The 19,698-nt window shown below is 47.6% G+C and overlaps 1 protein-coding gene across 3 annotated transcripts; it reads right to left on the reverse strand.

Moving 5' to 3' along the window:
• Positions 1-3,746: 3,746 nt before the first annotated feature.
• On the reverse strand, positions 3,747-17,933 carry LOC146356264 (uncharacterized). Of its 3 annotated transcripts, none has more exons than XR_014787265.1 (2): positions 6,598-10,722; positions 3,747-6,519 (listed from the first exon to the last, which is right to left on the reverse strand). XR_014787265.1 is itself a non-coding variant. In XM_084831323.1 (2 exons), the coding sequence occupies exon 2, from the start codon at positions 9,871-9,873 to the stop codon at positions 7,360-7,362; it is 2,514 nt and encodes an 837-aa protein (XP_084687449.1). In that variant the 5' UTR covers positions 9,874-9,938; positions 17,866-17,933; the 3' UTR covers positions 3,747-7,359. The 3 variants fall into 3 exon arrangements, 2 of the variants coding, with proteins under 2 accessions (XP_084687449.1, XP_084687450.1); XM_084831323.1 differs by adding an exon at positions 17,866-17,933 and having other exon boundaries at positions 3,747-9,938; XM_084831324.1 differs by adding an exon at positions 17,906-17,925 and having other exon boundaries at positions 3,747-9,938.
• Between the last annotated feature and the right edge of the window lie 1,765 nt (positions 17,934-19,698).

Below are 19,698 nucleotides of genomic sequence, written 5' to 3' on the forward strand. Positions count from 1 at the left end.
GGGCGTTCCGGGGAGACATCTTCCAGCCTGACAAGCGCTCGGGGGGTGCTTGCGGAGGGGAGTCCCTATCTGTGGGGTGGGTCCTGTGCCAGGCCCATAAGACGGGGCTCTCCTGTGGCGGTGGCGGGATGGCCGTGGTGGGTGCGCCCCTCTAGGCTGAGCCTGCCCTTTCCTGCGCTGAGATGCGGCTGGAGGGTGACAGTGCTGGCTTCTCTTCCACTACACCATGGCCCATCTCGTAGCTCAGTCCGACCTGGGCAACCAGCAGACACCAGATGGGGGATTCCAGGGGCATCCTGGCCTCTCCTCACTCATGGCTTTGTCTGGAAATATTTTGCCTTCCTTCCCTTTGTCTCCTCGAGGGGATGTGTGATAGATAACAGATAACCTGTCATTTGGCATTTCTGATTTTTTTCCCCCCAGTCATGAGTGCCATAAATAAGAGTCATGTGTATTTTCTCCGACAAAGGACTTCTCATGTCCAAATCTGACCTCATCTCCTGGCTTGAAGGAAAGGAGGAAGAGCTGCTTGCCCAGGAGACATTGACAGGGGAGTCCTTACATATATCGAGAGACTGTGCCTTACCTGGAAATCACAGCACCCCCTCAGATAGCTGGTGAATTTTCATGGGTCTCTTCTACACCCCTCAGAACAGAGCGGAGTTTGGGGGCTTTTAGTTCTCCTGCAAACATCTCCAGTTATCCACTGCATTCCTCACAGCATCTCCCTCCTCATAGCTCTTTCCACATGCCTTGCCAACCTTAAGCTTAGACTACTGCACTGTGCTGTATGTGGGCCTGCCCTTGAGAAGGGTTTGCATACTGCAGCTGGTGCAGATTGATGCTGCCAGCTTAGTGTCAGAAATCCACAGTTTGGAGCATGTTACTCTCAATCTTGTTTAGTATTCATTAGGAACATAGGAAGACTCCGAAAAATCTCGTATCAGACTACCTGAAGGACTTCTTCTTCTCACATAATTCTGGCCACCCATTGATATCATCAGGGGAGGCTCTGCATCCCACCACGATCTGGGGCTAGGTTGGATGGGGGGGGTATGAGAGACAGGGCCTTCTTGTCTGTGGCCCTGTGCAACTCGATATCCCGAGAAGCCTGCCTTGTCTCTCCCCCGCCAATCCTGTTATTGATATTGGTCTATTGTGTTGCAATGAGATATTAAACTATCCCAATTGCTGAATTGTTTTACTGCTGATGCTAGATGGCTGTTTTCGCTGCTCCTTATTTGGCCGATTGCTGTTTTAATTGAACTGTTTGTATTAATATTATTGTGAACTGATTCGGGGAGACTGCTCTGACCAAAAGCTGGCTAAAAAGATGTAAAAATACCAGTCTGATGCCCCTGCATTGTGGAGTCTAAATTGGAAAGACCACCTAATAGCTAGATTTTGTGTGGTGTGATCTGCTGTGTCCACCTTCTGTATTCCAGCCAGTTAGTTTAACAAACTGCTGAAAATCAAAGCACTGCACTCTCTACTACAGTCATGTTTAGTCAGCCTGGCAGCAGTTACACAAGACCTCAAGCAACTGTATTTTCCAGGCCTGCTACAGTGGAGATCCTTTTCCCTTGCAGATTCTGGGGGTTGGATCTTGGATACCATGGGCTCTATCTCTGAGCAATTCCAGGCAGCTACAGGCATGGCTGCAATTTGTCCTCCTCCTTCTCTTGCTGAAAACCCCCAGGAAGAGAGGCAGCAGGCAGGCAGGGCTGAGTATAAAGTTAAAATGGAGCACTGCCTGTGGATGGCTCGAGCGGATAAGGGCAGCACACCACATGTAAAAAAGGATAAAAGTGAAGCCTCAGCTGCAACAGCTGGGACTCATCGCGCTGCTGCCAAAAAGCACTGGGAAGGAGCAGGCACAGGAGGGTGTTGGGAAGAGCAAAATAATGCGAGATAGGCTGGTGACAGCTGCTCTCAAGAGGGCAATCACTCCCAAGGCAGATGCTGGAGCAGCGGCACACCTGCAAACACCTCCCAGGGCTTCCTTTGCTTGGAGACCTGGAAATTCCCCGTTGGCGGCCACAGGAGGTCCTCGGGCATATGAAACCCTGGATTTAGCATCGCTCTCTGAGGCACCTGAAGGGTCCCACCTGCTGCTTCGTCTGGAGAGCTACTTCCCACGAAACAGACAACATCCACTGAGGGAAAACCGTGAAGTGCTGCCACCTGAAAGGCCAGTACATCTAAAGGGAGAGATGGACGTGTTCATGGTTTAAAGCTAGGAAGAGAGGGAAGAAAGCCTTATTTTTTATCCTGAGGTATAAGTCTGCATGCTTACTAGTATACCATGCCATAACTAGAGGAAAAGAAAACAAAAAGCTGACTGCAATTGCTTGTGGACTACTGTAATGAGGGAGGCTATGGAAGATGATGGTTTTAATATTCCCCTTCAGGGATTCTTCTCACACTTACGGATGTACGAAAGTGACTTACCTTTCCGCGGATTATGTTGATGTTGGGGGGGAGGCATTCCGTCCCTCCCCCCGGAATCCTGGCCGGCTGGCTCCGCTCCGCAGCAATTCTGCGGAGCCGCCGGCCGGCTCCACCAGCAGCCGGACATCTGGCCGCTGGCTAGCAGGGACACAAATGGCGGCGGCCGTAGCCGCCGCCATTTGCGTCCCTGCAGTCAGCCGTGATAGGCTACATAAATCTTTACGTAGCCTATCACAGCTGATTAAAAAAAACACAAACGCGCATACGCAAATGGCGGCGCCCATGGGCGCCGCCATTTGCATTCCTTATTTTGGCATGTCTTAGTCTACGTAAACATTTACGTAGACTAAGACGGCGAAAATAAGGGGAACGCAAATAGTGTAGACGCTACGCTATTTGCGTTCCCTCTATTTTCGCCGTCTTAGTCTACGTAAACGTTTACGTAGACTAAGACGTGCCAAAATAAGGAACGCAAATGGCGGCGCCCATGGGCGCCGCCATTTGCGTACGCGTGGTTTTTTTTTAAATCAGCCGTGATAGGCTACGTAAACATGTACGTAGTCTATCACATTTTTTTGTTTTTTTTAAACTTGGAAATGGCGGCGGTGGCAGCCAGTCGGAAGACTGGCTGCCGCCGCCGCCGCCAGGAAGATCCACCCAAGATAAGTCCCGTCCCGGGGGGTGGCGGGCCGTTCCGCCGATTTCGGGGGGCCGAATGCACTGGCATTCGGCCTCCCCAAGATCCGTGGCGGAACTTTCGTACATCTCTACTCACACTGGTGGAGAATGCGGGCAGTGGCTTGGCAGAGGGGGGAACATCACATCCCCCCCACCTCCTGGTCTGGTTAGGCTATTTGGCCAACCATCCAAAAGTACAGGCACAAGAACAGCAATGGCTTCTGCAACAGTTGGCTCTACAACAAACTCAGGCTTATGGAGCAACAGTTTTCAACCCAGAGCAGCCTACTAGGGCAACTGCTAAAAGGATTACAAACCCCTAGCATGGCAGTGGAGGCAGCCAGTGTGGCTGATGACCAAACCAAAAAATTTAATTTTTGTGAACCGCCCAGAGAGCTTCGGCTATTGGGCGGTATAGAAATTAAATAAATAAATAAATCCCAAGCACACCAGTGCACATTTCTCTGATGTGCCTGGGGGTGATCCTGAGCAAATGTTACAACAGCCAGGATTGTTCAGCTTGGAAAAAAGGTGAGTGGGGGAGATACAATAGATAGATACAAAATTATGCATGGTGTGGAGAGCGTGGTTAGGGATAAATTTTTCTCCTTATGATAATAGAATCTGGGGTCATCCCATGAAGCTGGGGAGATTCAGGACGCTGTTGCACTCGTGTCCTGCTTGTGTGTCACCTGGATGGTAGTAAACAATGTCCCCAAATTTCAGCCACCTGCCCTTTTACTTTTCTATAAAAAAATATGCTGGAGATTGCAGCTAAAGCCAGCTATGTGTTGTGGGTCTTCACACATGCTGCAGGAGAGCGGCGTGCCAAAACGGAAAAGGCACCTGTTCCTCACGGCTCTTGGGAAAGAACTGGTACGTCCCGAGGTGCAGCGAAGAGCACACGTCACGCCACCTCTCAGCGCGAGCATCGGGGTGATGCACATGCTCTGGGTTGTGTACACCGACCTCTGCCTCCACCAGTACAACCCTCTGTGTCAAAAGGACACTGCAACTTCTGCGCTAGAGCAATGGATTAAAAAACACACCAGGCAGTGAGTGCACCAGCCGTGGGAGGCTTGTTTGTACGGAGCACTGAACTGAAGTGCCCTTTGTGCCAGCAGGTTGGCGCAAACAATGGCTTTTCATCGGACATTGGCCTCGCTGCAGACAGCTTTGTGTACGGGGTAAAAAAATGACCCCAAAGATGACCAACGTTAGTGTTCAAGAATTATATATGTGTTTGTTCCCAGTTCATGCCAATTTGTGTTCTACCATTTTTCATTCAAAAACATTTTTTAATTTTTTCTAATTGAAAATAAAAATATTGGATGCTTGAAGATTCAGAAATCTTGTCGGGTACTCTGTCTACAAAGAAATGAGGGCTACTGTGTATTCAAAACAAACATTCCGCCTCATGTGATGTTGTGTTTTCTGCATCTAGGTGTTTTGGCATTGTTAAACATGCTTCAATACGATGAATAACAAAACCCATGGTACTGTGGGACATTTTATACTCCCAAATGTATTGGAATACAGGTTGGGGTGCAAAAGACCTGAAATATGACATTTATTAGGGTTTTTTTTTAGGGAAAATGGGCTGACTGTGCATTAACTTCCAGGAAGCAGGGAGATAATTTATGAGGACATTGCACATCAGTCAATAAATATTAAAAGTGCTGAAATATGAATATTACCCGTATAATAACCTCCTCCCAAACAGAGGCAACTATTGGGCATTGCCAAAACATACATTTAAAATAAGCATTTCCTGCGTTACACCTCCAGCAACTGGATGACTTAGACAAACCATTATTAAAGAAATGTTGTCCTGTCCAATTGCTAAATAAGGCAGAACCTGAGATCCATAGACACTTCAGATGCAAGCGCTAAAGTAGCAAACCTTTGATCAGGCAAAATTGGACAATCCAGTTCCCTCTTCCATTCCTGCTTAAGACCCTGTGTATCATATTTATTCACCATTTATTTTATTTTATTTACAATATTTACATACTGCTCCACATTGAGACAGATTCTTGACTGCCAAATAATAAATAAAAAAATAAGAAAAGGATAAAACTCCATGTTAAATATGGCTATTTAATTAAAGCAATATTCATCAAAACCATGGCTGGTCAGTTAAGGAAGGCTTCCTAAATTAACGATGTTTACAGGAGGCGCCTGTCTGAGCTCCAGAGGCAGGGAGTTCCACAGAAAGGGGGCCACCACACTGAAGGCTCTTCTCTGGGAGGACTCCAACCCAGCCGCAGGTCCATGTGGAAGCACCAGGAGCAGGCCCTCTGAGGGCCTCAATGGCAGGGCAGGCTGATAAGGGAGAAGATGCTCTCTCAGATACCCTGGTCCCAAGTGGTTTAAGGCTTTATACACGTGTACCACAACTCTGAATCTGGATCAGTGCCAAAGAGGCAGCCAGTGTAGCTCCGTCAGGAGAGGAGTTGCAGGATGAAAAGGGGCAGCTCCTGACGACAGCTGAGCTGCTGCGTTCTGCACTAGCTCCAGCTCCCGGAGCAGCCCGACACAAAGCGCGTCGCAGTAACCCAGTCTTGCGGTTACTACTGCCAGTAACACTGTAGCCAAGGTAGCCCTGTCCAGGAGGGGCTGCAGCTGATGAACCAGCGGAAGCCAGTAAGAGGCAGTCCAAATCACCATGGCCAACGGGGCCCCAAGAGTGATGGATCTAGGTGTTCCCTCCTGGCTGCGGACCTGATCTTTCAAAGGGAGGTCAAGGCCATCCAGAAGAAGCCATGAGCCTCGGGAATCATGCACCCATAGGGTTCGTAGGTCACCCACAGATCTTGCCAGGTTCCAGCTTCAGTTTATTGGCCCTCATCCAGCCCATTACTGAATCTAGGCACTGATCCAGGACTTGCACAGCCCCACTTGATTTAGATCATAGGGAGATGGAGCTGCGTATCATCAGCACACTGACGGCACTGGGCTCCAAATCCCCTCATGATAAGTATTGCTAAGCACGGATCGTGGGTCGATACAACTGATCAGCCTCGAGAAGTGCTTCCGATACTCTCTGCAGCTGGAGAAGCGGCGGGGCCACACCTAGATTCTAACAAATGCTTGCAACTGCAAGACTTCCGTTCACTCAGCAGGCAAGTCGTCGTCGGCACACAGAGCTCAGAGTGACAAAAACGCATCAGCAGCACCCACTACTTGATCCAAGATAAAGATCAACGTATCTGTCCAGTGCTGCCACAAAAGATATTTTTGGCATTTTTAAATTTGGATTTCCACATAAAGTCTATTTAGGATGACAAAATGAACCCTATCTGTTTGTCCAGAGAAACTAAAGCCATCCATTTAGACAGAGGATTCACATTAGAAGATTCCAGAACTGACCGAGGTGGAAAATCAGATCTAAACAGAAAAGACCAAAATTTAGTACACGTCAACAAATAGGCCCGATGATAAGCAAGATCCAGAAAGCCAACCCACCCTCTTTAATTGGAAGTTGCATCCTGTTCAAGGATATTCACATTTTCAAAACAGCACACTGGGTGTCAGTGTTAAATGAGGATTCGACTGCCACTTCGGTCAACGTTTGTCTGTCTTGTTGTTCTTTGTCTCAGGCAGGAAAATGTCTTGGTCTTGACCAGCACCTACCCCATACATCTGCATATTCTCCAGGTGTCCCCACTAATACATTAGAGGCTTCCGTAAGTGGAAAACTGCGTTACAGGTAACGTGTTACCTTTATTTTACAGACTTCTGCATCACCTCCCATGCTGTGCTAGAGGATCACCCTAGAGAACATTTAGGGGGGTCTAGGGAGCTCTATAGGGAAGGCAGAATCCATCAAAATCAAGTCTCCAACTCTACTAAATTATAAAACTTCCCATCAACAGACAAAGTTAGAGATGTTGGTTTTTTTACACATTGTTTGACAAATTTATATCCTTAAAGGAAACAGTGTTGGGACATGGGGAATTATTAATCTAATCACCCATGTATATTCTAATCATCTGCACTGTGAGGCGTCTTAGAGGTAGGGTAAGACAGGTGCCCTGTCTCAAGCTCCTTTTATAATCCAGATACTGAAACGGTTTCTCCTGCCTCGCACCCGGAAATGGAGTCAAATAGCTCTAGGGGGGCTGCAAAAGTCTGGGGAACACCAAGAGCATATATTCTGGCTGACCCTGGTTCCACAGTTTCATCTCAGGCTGTCTGATAAGTAGACCATTCCTCCTGAGTAGGCCCTTAATCATGCGTACTTCCTGGGCGAAAAGGTATTCTGGGAATCAGGTAGGCACTCCCACCATGGCTCTGAGTATCCCATTGGATACATTGCCATCCATGCTCTGATAGGCCATGGGTGGTGGGAGGAGACTCTGGAAATACGGCCAGGTTCGCGACAGGGTTGAATGGTTTGTTGGGAACCTCAGATGAGGTGCCGCTGTCACAGGGTCCCTCTTTTTGCCCCAGGTCTATGGCAGGAGAGGATTGTTCCGGGCTTTCAGACTTCTCCTTTTCCAAAGAGATCTCTCTGTGAGGTCTTCTTTGATGTGAAATAAGGGATGACCTTCGACTGAAGCACTTTCCACATACCACACATTTATATGGTTTTTTCCCTGTATGACTTCTCTGATGGCGATTAAGGGTACTTCCCCGGCAGAATCTCTTCCCACACTCGAAGCATTTAAATGGTTTCTCCCCTGCGTGAGTTCTCTGATGGCAATTAAGGGTACTTCCCCGGCAGAATCTCTTCCCACACTCCAAGCATTTAAATGGTTTCTCCCCTGTGTGAATTCTTTGATGTAAAAACAGGTATGCCTTCCGACGGAAATTCTTTCCACATTGCAAGCATTTAAACGGTTTCTCCTCTGTGTGAGTGGTTTGATGTAATGTCAGAGTTGCTTTCAAACTGAAGCTCTTCCCACACTCCAAACACTGATATGGTTTCTCCCCTGTGTGAGTTCTTTGATGGCGAATAAGGGCAGTGCTATTGTAGAATCTCTTTCCACACTCCAAGCATTGATATCGTTTCTCCCCAGTGTGAGTTCGTTGATGGACACTAAGGGCGGACTTTCCCTTGAAGCTCTTTCCACACTCCTGGCATTTATATACTTCTCCCCCAATGTGAATAATTGTATGTGCTATAAGAGAATCCTTCAGCCGGAAACTCTTTCCACACTCCAGGCATTTAAATGGGTTCTCTCCTGTGTGAATTCTTCGATGTCTAGCAAGGTTACTGTTCTTGCTGAAGCTCTTTCCACACTCCAGACATGTGAATGGGTTGTCTTCTCTGTGAAATATCTCATGATAATTAAGGCTCTTCCTGGAAAGGAAACTCTTTCCACACTGCAAACACTCAAATGGTTTCTCTCCTGTGTGAATTCGCTGATGTTCTACAAGGCCATGCTTCCGGGTGAAGTGCTTTCCACACTGCAAACATTCGAATGTTTTTTTCCCTGTGTGTATTCGTTGATGTGAAGTAAGGGCCTCCTTCTGGTTGAAGCACTTTCCACACTCCAGGCATTTAAAGGGTTTCTCTCCTGTGTGAATTATTTGATGTCTAGCAAGGTCACACTTCTTGCTGAAGCTCTTTCCACACTCCAGACATGTAAATGGATTGTCTTCTCTGTGAATTACCTGATGACGAGTAAGGCTTTTCCTGGAAAGGAAACTCTTTCCACACTGCAAACATTCAAATGGTTTCTCTCCTGTGTGAATTCGCTGATGTGTTGCAAGGCTCACCTTCCAGCTGAAGCTCTTTCCACACTGCAAACATTCAAATGGTTTTTCCCCTGAGTGTATTCTTTGATGGACAGAAAGTGCCCCTTTCTGACGAAATGCTTTTCCACACTCCAGGCATTGAAATGGTTTCTCTCCTGTGTGAATTCGCTGATGTTTAGCAAGGTCATGCTTATCGCTGAAACTCTTTCCACACTCCAGACATGTAAATGGGTTGTCTTCCCTGTGAATTATCTGATGACGAGTAAGGCTTTTCCTGGAAAGGAAACTCTTTCCACATGGCAAACATTCAAATGGTTTCTCTCCCGTGTGAATTCTTTGATGTGAAGCAAGGTCCTGCTTCCGGCTGAAACTCTTTCCACACTGCAGACATGTATATGGGTTGTCTTCTCTGTGAATTATCTGGTGAGTAGTAAAGCTTTCCTTGTACCTGAAGCTCTTTCCACACTGCAAACATTCAAATGGTTTCTCCCCTGTGTGCACTCTTTGATGTAATGTAAGGGCCTCCTTCTGGCAGAAGCTCTTTCCACACTCCAGGCATTGAAATGGCTTCTCCCCGGTGTGAGTTGTTTTATGTACTTGAAGGCCACCACTCTGGCGGAATCTCTTTCCACAATCCAAGCACTGAAATGGCTTCTCCCCTGAATGGATTCTCTGATGGACAATAAGTGCCCCCCTCCATCTAAATGCTTTTCCGCACTCCAGACAGTGAAATGGTTTCTCCCCTGTGTGTGTTCTTTGATGGCGGACAAGGTCAGCACTGTCCCTGAAACTCTTTCCACACTCAAGGCATTCATATCGTTTCTTTGCTGTTTGGGTTGTGCAGTGGTCATCAAGGGTTGATTTAGAAGTGGACATTTTTCCACACACAGGGGATTTCTTCACTTTCTCTTCTTCAGGTGTTTTTTGTTGTACCATAATTGCGTGGAAGTCACCATCCAGACATTTATTCCTCTCTTCATTTCTTTGGTTTCTCTCCAGCTTGTTCAGCCCATCTCGATTTCCAATACTCGCTCTCATGTCTGGCCACTTCTCACTTTCATTGGAGACTTGATGTGCTCTTTCATTTGTTTTCTGCCACAAATCTATGGATGGAAGAAAAAGAGAAACAGAATGTGAATGAGAAATAAACAAGCTCAAGAGCACATTCAAAAAGGCAACCTCTACTTCAGTTTAGCTGAGCTCAGGAAGCACAAATGGAGGAGGAGCGGCACCAAGCTGAGCTTAGTGGCTGTGTTTTTTTTTAATGTACTGCCTGCTGTGAGCTATGGTGGCAAAAAGCAAGTGTCTGGAACCATCTTTTCCCTAGGTTCTACAGGTTTGGGTACTAACTACAAAAAGGATCTTCCTTCAATTAGCTTGAAAGTAGTTTTCTTTCTCAGTTTGCACGTTGATGTCATTTGCGCCTGGTAAAAAACAGTAGAACACAGAGGCAACATTTCCAAGCACTTAGTACTTCAAATACTGTAAATACTATAAGCCCTATATAAATAGTAATAAAATAAAGCTGTAAGCTTTAAAAGCTCAGCTGAATGTCTGGAGTGTGGAAAGAGTGTTGGCGAGCTTATGGATCAGTAACTGATTAAAGAACAGAAAGCAGAGTAGGAATAAATGGGAAATTCTACCAGTGGAGGGGAGTAAATAGTGGGGTCCCACGGGGATCTGTGCCAGGACCAATGCTTTTCAACCTGTTCATAAATGATCTGGAATTAGGAGTGGTCAGTGAAATGGCCAAGTTTGCCAATGTCACCAAATTATTTAGGGTGGTTAAAACAAAAACTGATTGTGAAGAGCCCCAAAAGGATCTCTCCAAACTGGGAGAATGGGCATCTAAATGGCAAATGAGGTTCAGGGTAAGCAAGTGTAAAGCGATGCACGTTGGGGCAAAAAATCCCACCTTCATGTCTAAGCTGATGGGATCTGAGCTAGCAGTGACCGACCAGGAAAGAGATCTTAGGTTGTGGTGGACAGCTCAATGAAGATGTCACCCTAGAGTACAGCTGCTGTGAAAAAGGCAAACTCCATGTTGGGCATAATTAGGAATGGAATTGACAATAAAACTGCTAATATCATACTGCCCTTATACAAATCTATGGTGTGACCACACTTAGAAAGACTATCAGTGGCTACTAGTCCTGATGGCTATATGCTACCTCCTGTATCGGATGCAATGTGCCTATATACACCAGCTGTTGGAGGAACATGGGCGGGAGGGTGCTGTTGCACCCATGTCCTGCTTGTGAGTTTCCTGTAGGCAGCTAGTGAAAAGAATGCTGGACTAGATGGACCCTTGGTGAGATCCAGTATGGCTCTTCTTATGGTCTTATGTTAAGCACCGCCAGTCAGAGTAAACATTACTGGTTTAAACAGCCCAGCCATCTGATTCAAGGCAGTTTCTTAAACTAATTGGCAGGAGTTCACATAGAGAAAGGGGAAAGCAGATCACACCACATAAATTCTATTAGGTTTTCTTTTCAACTGAGACTCACAGGCATCAAACTGACACTTTGCATATTTATTTGCCAATCTTTGGTCAAAGGAGTCCACCAAGGCAACTCCCAGCAATATTAGTACCAAGAGCTCATTTAAAACAACAGTCGCCCAGTCAGAAGCACCACAACCAGATAGAAAACAAGAGGCATCTAGCATTAGCAGTAAAAACAACCCCGTTGAAACATGATAGTCTTCACTACCAAGCTAAGAACTGGAAGGGTAGGACCAGATAGACTTCCCGGAATCGGGAGTTGCACAGGGCCACAGGAAAGAAGGCCCAGTTTCAATGGACTGACTCAGTATTTTTCAGACGTTTCCTGCGCTCATAATGAACATCAAACAATATTGGAGTAACATGGTCCAAATAGCGGATTCCAGACACCAACCTGGCAGCAGCAGTATACACCAGCCGCACTATACAAACCCTCCTCAAGGGCAGCCCCACAGAGATCACAGTGCAGTAGTCTAACCTACACACTGGCAAGGCATGTCAAACAGTGTCAAAGAGATCTGAGGAGGGAGGTGTTGTGAGGAATGTAGTGGATAAGTAGAGATATTTGCAGAACTAAAACCCTCAAAATTCCAGTCAGTGCTGAGGGACACTGAAGAGAATCATGAAAACCCACCAGCTGTCTGAGGGAGCCCCGTGATTTCTAGGTAGAGAGGCAAATGAAAACAATGCAAGGTATTTCCAGACAAGAAAGCCACATGCAGAGAGGGGACACGATGCATTTGGAATCATCCATTTGGTGCCTACCGGTTGCCCAGATGGGCAATGGTGTAGGGGAAGAGAAGCCAGCACAGTTTCCCCCACATCCATACCTCGGCCCAGAGAGAGGAAGCCCCAGCCTAGAGAGAAGCACCCGCTTAGACCCTCCCACCACATCCACAGAGAGCCCCCTCGTAAGGTCACAGGACCCACCCCACAATGAGGGGCTCCCCTCTTTGCCTTTTGTGCCACCTGCACTAACATTTGCTGAATTAAAGAGATAGGATAGGAGCCAATAGGGGCAGTCTGTGCACAGCCAGCCCCATTCCTCATGCAGCCGTGATGTAGCGCTTCCGATGGCAAGCCCTGATGCAAACGAAAAAGCTGGTTTCTGGAAGGACGCGGCAGGGCTGGATGCACCGGCCCCAGTGGATACTACCCATATACACAACGGAAGCTTTAAGAAACAGAACGCATTGAGGGGAGTTAACATACCCAATGGGTTTTCTCCATATACAGCCTTCTTCGGAGGTATTCACAGGTATTTGGGAAAGCAAAGAACTAAATGTTTCTCTGCTAGCACAGCTCTATATTGGGTGAATTCCCAACTCATTTGGGGAATGTCCAAAATACAGAAATACAACCATGAACACTGGAGATTCATTTGCATCTTAGCTGTTTGCCTGGCAGGAAATAGATACTGAATTTGGTGTACTTGCAAATTTTACCTGAGGTTGTCAGCATTTGTTAATGTTAACAGTCGGCAAATTTTTATTATTCATGCTAATATGTTCCCCCAGAATCTCTCTTTGGAAAAAGATATGTATTTATTATCTTACATTTTTCAGAATGGTACAGATGGTCCTCTTCCCTCTCCCTTTTACTAGAACCCAGTAAAGTAGGTCAGGCTGGGACAGTAACCGGCCACTAAGGCTACTGACCAATCACTGTAGCCAAGGAGGAGTTTTAAGCCTCACAGGGTTGATGGTGAGTACTGATCAGGTGGATGGTATATGTCAAGATCTTTTGAACTGTCTGGAGCACTACACGAGCCTCCAGCTACAAGGAGTCTCTTCCCTATTTCCCCCACTGAGAACATCCCCCCCCTGCCCGCAATATCCCAGCAAAGCCAGACCATTTTCTCTGCTCCCACCCCCTCGTACCTTCCGTGCCTCTGAGCCCCATCATCCCCTCAGGCTCCCCCCCCCCCATGAAGCCTTGCCAGGCTAATTTCCCTTCCTAGAAGACTAAGCCGGGGTTCATTTAACCCTGGGGGAGGGACTGAGAAGCAGACCTACTAGCCACATCCTTCCTCTCTGGCCACAGCCTTTCTGGCAAGTAATGGGAGTAACAGGAACAAGCCTTTCCGCATCTCACAAGGAAGGGAAAAGGGATCCTCACTGAGAGAGGCCACATGCCTCTAATCCTCCCTCTTGTACAGAGAGCCCCCTACCCTTGATCCAGCAGAGCCCACTCCTCCTTGGAGAAGCCCACAGTCACCTCCTCAAGGGACACTGGGAGCTGAAAGGGGAAAAAAAAGGCAAAACAGAATGCATTCCTTATCACACGCACACACATACAAAAACAGGTAGCCATCTTTATTTCTTTATTACACAGATTTATACGCCACTTTTAAGGGGGTTATTGAGGCAGCTTCCAGAAATGATAAAAAATAAATGTAACACTAAAAACACAGTAAATTAATCATGACTCAGCCAACACCATGCTGGCTGGGTGACCCTTCAGGGAAATTCTGCATAAAGAGGTGGGTCTTGAGCAGAGGTCTAAAGACCAAGACGGAAGAGGCCTGCCTCACGGCAACGGGGAGCATGTCCCAGAGGGCAAGAGTTGCGACACTAAGGGGGCAATCCTATGCAAGTTTAGACAGGAAAAAGTCCTACAACTCCCAGGATTCCCCAGCCAGCAGGCTGGCCGGGGGATGCTGGGAGTTGTAGGACTTTTTCCTGTCTAAACTTGCATAGGATCGCACCCTAGAATCATAGAATAGTGGGGTTGGAAGGGGCCAACAAGGCCATCGAGTCCAACCCCCTGCTCAATGCAAGAATCCAGGTCAGAGCATCCCTGACAGGTGGCTGTCCAGCCTTGTCTTGAATGTCAGGGTGGACACTGAGCCCATTGAATCCCAGAGTAGTTCTGATGCTGAGGAAGAGCAGTCGCTCCTGGGAGAGGAGCGCGCTCCTCTTTCCCAGGACCAACAGCTGACGGAGATTCCTCCCACCCAAATTCCTAGTTTAGTTAGCAGTCCAGGGAGTGACCGAGCAGAGATAGCAGAGATGCAAAACATGGCCCCTCCAGGAAATTCCTGACTTGTGTGGCAGATAACTTCCTCCTACAGAAATTAGAGGAAGGAACTAGAGGATCGGCTATCCTTGACTTGATCCTAACCAACAGAGATGACTTAGTGGATAAAGTAGCAGTTACAGGAACTCTGGGGGAAAGCGACCATGTTGTACTTGAGTTCTTGGTTCTAAGGGAAGCAAAATCCGAGTGTAGTCAAACGCGTACCCTGGATTTTAGGAAAGCTGATTTTCATAAACTCAGAACAATGATCAGTAAGGTCCCATGGCAAGCAATGCTAGCGAGAAAAGGAGTCCAAGATGGGTGGGAGCTTTTAAAAAAGGAAATTCTCAAGGCACAATCACAAGCAATTCCAACAAGAAGAAAAGGTGGAAGACAACAGAAGAAGCCAATGTGGCTTCACAATAAACTTAGGGATGACCTGAAAACAAAAAAGGACACATATAGGAAGTGGAAAGAAGGCCAAGTAACAAAGGAAGAGTACAGGCAGATAGCACAGAATTGCAGGGATGGCGTTAGGAAGGCTAAAGCTGAGAATGAGCTGAGGTTAGCGAGGGATGTTAAAAACAACAAAAAGGCTTTCTTCAGCTACGTGCATAGTAAAAGGCAGAGGAAAGAAATGGTGGTTCAGCTATTAAATAAGGATGGCAAAACGATAACAGATGACAAAGAAAAGGCAGAGGTGCTCAATTCCTACTTTGGCTCAGTCTTCTCCCAAAAGAGGGTCTATGACCCCCCTGGCAAAGGCGAAGTACAGGCTGAAGGGGCAGGATTGCAGCTGGAGATCGACAGGCATATGGTCAAGGAACACCTCATTACTTTGAATGAGTTCAAATCTCCAGGGCCAGATGAACTGCATCCTAGAGTCATAAAGGAACTGGCAGAAGAACTCTCAGAACCGCTGTCTATTCTCTTTGAGAAATCATGGAGGACGGGGGAAGTGCCAGATGACTGGAGGAGGGCTAACGTTGTCCCTATCTTCAAAAAGGGTAAAAAGGAGGAACCTGGGAACTACAGACCAGTCAGTCTGACATCAATCCCTGGGAAAATTCTGGAGCAGATCATAAAGCAATCCATCTGGAAGCACCTTGACAACAATGCCGTGATTACTCGAAGCCAACATGGATTTGTCAAAAACAAGTCCTGCCAGACAAATCTGATCTCATTTTTTGATCAAGTAACCTCCCTTGTAGACCATGGGAATGCTGTAGACATCATATACCTCGACTTCAGCAAAGCTTTCGACAAAGTGCCCCATGATATGCTGATGAGCAAACTAGCTCAAAGTGGGCTAGATGAAACAACGATCCGGTGGATCCACAGTTGGCTACAGAATCGGACTCAAAGAGTGCTTATCAATGGGACCTTCTCCAACTGGGGAGAGGTAACGAGTGGGGTACCGCAGGGCTCAGTCCTGGGCCCAGTGCTCTTCAACGTTTTTATTAATGCCTTGGAGGAGGAGGTGCAGGGAATGCTGATCAAATTTGCAGATGACACAAAATTGGGAGGGATAGCTAATCCTTTGGAAGACAGAAACAAAATTCAAAGTGATCTGGATAGACTGGAGCGTTGGGCAGAAAACAACAGAATGACATTTAATAGGGATAAATGCCAAGTTCTGCACCTAGGAAAAAGAAACCAAATGCCCAGTTACAAGATGGGGGATACGTGGCTCAACTACACTACAAGCGAGAAGGATCTTGGAATTGTTGTCGATCACAAGCTGAATATGAGCCAACAATGTGATGTGGCTGCAAAAAAGGCAAATGCTATTTTGGGCTGCATTCATAGAAGCATCGCTTCCAAATCCCAGGAAGTACTAGTTCCCCTCTACTCAGCACTGGTTAGGCGTCATCTGGAGTACTGTGTCCAGTTCTGGGCACCACACTTTAAGAAGGATGCAGACAAACTGGAGAGGGTTCAGAGGAGGGCAACAAAGATTATCAGGGGACTGGAAACAAAGCCCTATGAAGAGAGACTGAAAGAACTGGGCATGTTTAGCCTTGAGAAGAGAAGACTGAGGGGAGATATGATAGCACTCTTCAAGTACTTGAAAGGTTGTCACAGAGAAGAAGGCCAGGATCTCTTCTTGATCATCCCAGAGTGCAGGACACGGAATAATGGGCTCAAGTGACAGGAAGCCAGATTCCGGCTGAACATCAGGAAAAACTTCCTGACTGTAAGAGCAATACGACAATGGAACCAATTACCTGGGGAGGTGGTGGGCTCTCCCACACTGGAGGCCTTCAAGGCGAGGCTGGACAGCCATCTGTCAGGGATGCTCTGACTTGGATTCCTGCATTGAGCAGGGGGTTGGACTCGATGGCCTTGTAGGCCCCTTCCAGCCCTACTATTCTATGATTCTATGACTTAGTGGATGTGCGACACAGACGCAGAGAGTGGCGCGAGATGGAGGGCACCGAGAGGAGCGTAGTGCCCGGTTGGCGCGCACTCAATCGGCTGCGCCCCGGGGATCCAAGGGAAAAGGGGAGGGATTCTCCCTAGTCCTTAAATACAGGGGTCTGCCAGTAATTGCCTTTCAAACGGGGACCAACTGTTCCAACTTAGGGCATAGGTATTCTGCTGCTCAGATCTAGTTGCTACCTGTAGAGTTGTTAAGTTGTAACAGAAGAATAAAGCTTTGAAAAGAATCCCTTTGTCTGTGTCTGGACTTGGCTACTGGATTAGACTGAGAGAGCCCTCCAAGGAGCCCTTGACATTGAACGCCTCCAGTGTGGGAGAGCCCACCGCCTCCCTGGGTCATTAGTTCCCTTGTCGCATTGCTCTAACAGTCAGGAAGCTTTTCCTGCTGTTCAGACGGAATCTGGCTTCCCGCCACTTGAGCCCATGATTCCGTGTCCTGGGATGATCGAGAAGAGGATGCTGGCCTTCCTCTCTGGGACAACCTTCCAAGTACCCCTAAATGCTCTACTATGGGTACTCCTGAGACAAACCTCAGGAGCGTGCGGCACCAAGAGACAATATGGCACCGCTCTCCTCCTGGACAAGAACCATCACTTGGAAAAATCCAAGCACAAAAAGCAACACTTGAAAATGACACCTTCGCTAGCCCTCAGAGAAGAAAAATCTGCAGCGGAGCGCAGCAGTGTCGGGAAGGCTGCGCTACACGGACCTCCTCCTCCAAAGCGCCCCGGCCTTCCTCCTCTGAGAGTGCGCCTTCTCCTCCCCCCACACCCCCGAGCAGGGCCCTTTGCTCTGCACCGAGCAGCCCCCCGACCCTGATCCATATCCTCCTCCCTATGGAGCCTGGGTGGATCTCTGAACGGACCCTGCAAGAGCAGCCATGCAAACCTTTGGGCCCCACTGGGCGACTGGGCTGCGAGGCTCAAGCGCCCCTCCCCCCCACGATGCTGAAATGAGAACTGGAGGGGGGGCTTTGCTCTTCCCCCCCACCCTCCCCCCCAAGCAAAACATTGCTGCCTCCCCCCTCCCCCCTCCCCCTCCCCCCCCCCGCAATGCAGCCCCCTCACCTCTCAGCCCCGTCCCCCCCTCCTCGCAGGGAAACCTCACCAGGCCGATTTCCCTGCAAGAAACACAAAGGCGGGGGCATTTCCGGGTGTCTCCCCCCCCCCCAGTTGTGGATCTTGCTTCCTCTCTAGGAACCTGAGCTCCGTTCTTTTAACTCTTGGAGGACTGAAGGACAGAAGCTGGGCCGCCTCCCTTCCAACAGCCTCCCTTCACTGCAGCTTTGACATGGGTTCTGTTGAGGGACTGGGCAAAACAAGGCCCCATGAAATCAAAAAGGGACCCTTGTGATATCATATGATTTTTTTTAAAGGGAGGCCCACAAAACTACCATCCGGTCACAGAGCACATCTGCCTCCTCTGGCCTGAACCAGAAAAATCACCCGTCTGCCACTCCTGGCCGTGGCCACCGAGCAAAAACATAATTCTGAGGCAGGGATCTTTAGGGATCCTCATGATTTTTACAAGAAAAAAACCCTTCAAGCACCATCATATCACAGAACACTTCTGCCCCCACTGAGTGAACCACGAAAATCGGGTCTGCCACTCGTTGGCCGCGCCACAGTGCAAAAACGTGGCTCAGAGGCACGGGATCCTCATGATTTTTTACAGGGAAAATCCGGCAAACAACAATCTAATCACAGAGCACATCTGCTTCCACAGATTGGACCATGAAAATCATGGGTCTACCAATCGTGGGTGCAGCCATGGTGCACGTATATGGATCTGAGGCAAGAATTCTCTTGATTTCATATGATTTTCACAAAGGAAATCCCCCAAACCACCATCCAATCACAGAGCACATCTGCCTCCATGGACTGAACCAAAAATTCATGGATGGGCCACTCGTGAGCGCAGCCACGGCAAAAAAACATGGATCCGAGGCAGAGATCCTCTTGATTTCATATGATTTTTACAGAGCAAATCCCCCAAACCACAATCAAATCACAGAGTACATCTGCTTCCATGTACTGAACTAGAAAAATCACGAATCTGCCACTTGTGGGCACAGCCACAGAACAAAAACATGGATCTGAGGCAGGGATCTTCTTGATTTCATATGATTTTTTACAGAGCAGCCCCTCCCCAAACAATCAAATGACAAAGCACATCTGCTTCCATGGACTGAACCATGAAAATCACGGGTCTGCCACTTGTTGGTGCCTCCACAGCTCAATAGCATGGATTCGAGGGAGTCTCAGGGATTGTCATGATTTTTGCAGAGAAAGCCCCACACACACACACACACACACCATCATATCACAGAACACATCTATGCCCAGGGAATGAGTGGCAAAAAAACACATAGATTTGGGGCTTCACAGCACCGTCATGTTGTAAAACCATGGATAAGACGCACAATTCAATATGGATCCTCTGAATTTTTACTTTGAGTCCCTCCCACGCAACCCCACTCCCCATCAAAGCACAGAAATTATCTTTGTCCAAGTAAGAATCCCAGATCTTCTGCTTCGCCTCAGATGGTGTATGAACCATTTATGTGAGGCATAGGTCCTGATGTATCATCTGGATTTTTAATATAGTGCATCCCAAATCATAGCTGAATCACAAAGCAAATCCATGTCAGTGGCATGGATCCTATATTTCCCAGAACCAGGATGGCAAGAAAAAAGTGGATTCAAGATGCAGTTCCTTATGGGTCCTCTGGATTTTTATAGTGTCCCCACAAGTGCACCATTACATCACAGATCACATCCACGGCACAGAGCGAAGTATTAAAATGATTGATCCTGTACTTCGTGGAGCAAGTGTGATGTAAAAACATGAATCCATAACAATCACACTCCCATGCTTCATGGAACCACCAAGATGCCACC

Source organism: Heloderma suspectum, chromosome 2 (genome assembly GCF_057233095.1).
Source record: "Heloderma suspectum isolate Gila_16-S chromosome 2, 16-S_ref, whole genome shotgun sequence".
NCBI classification, from domain to species: domain Eukaryota; kingdom Metazoa; phylum Chordata; class Lepidosauria; order Squamata; family Helodermatidae; genus Heloderma; species Heloderma suspectum.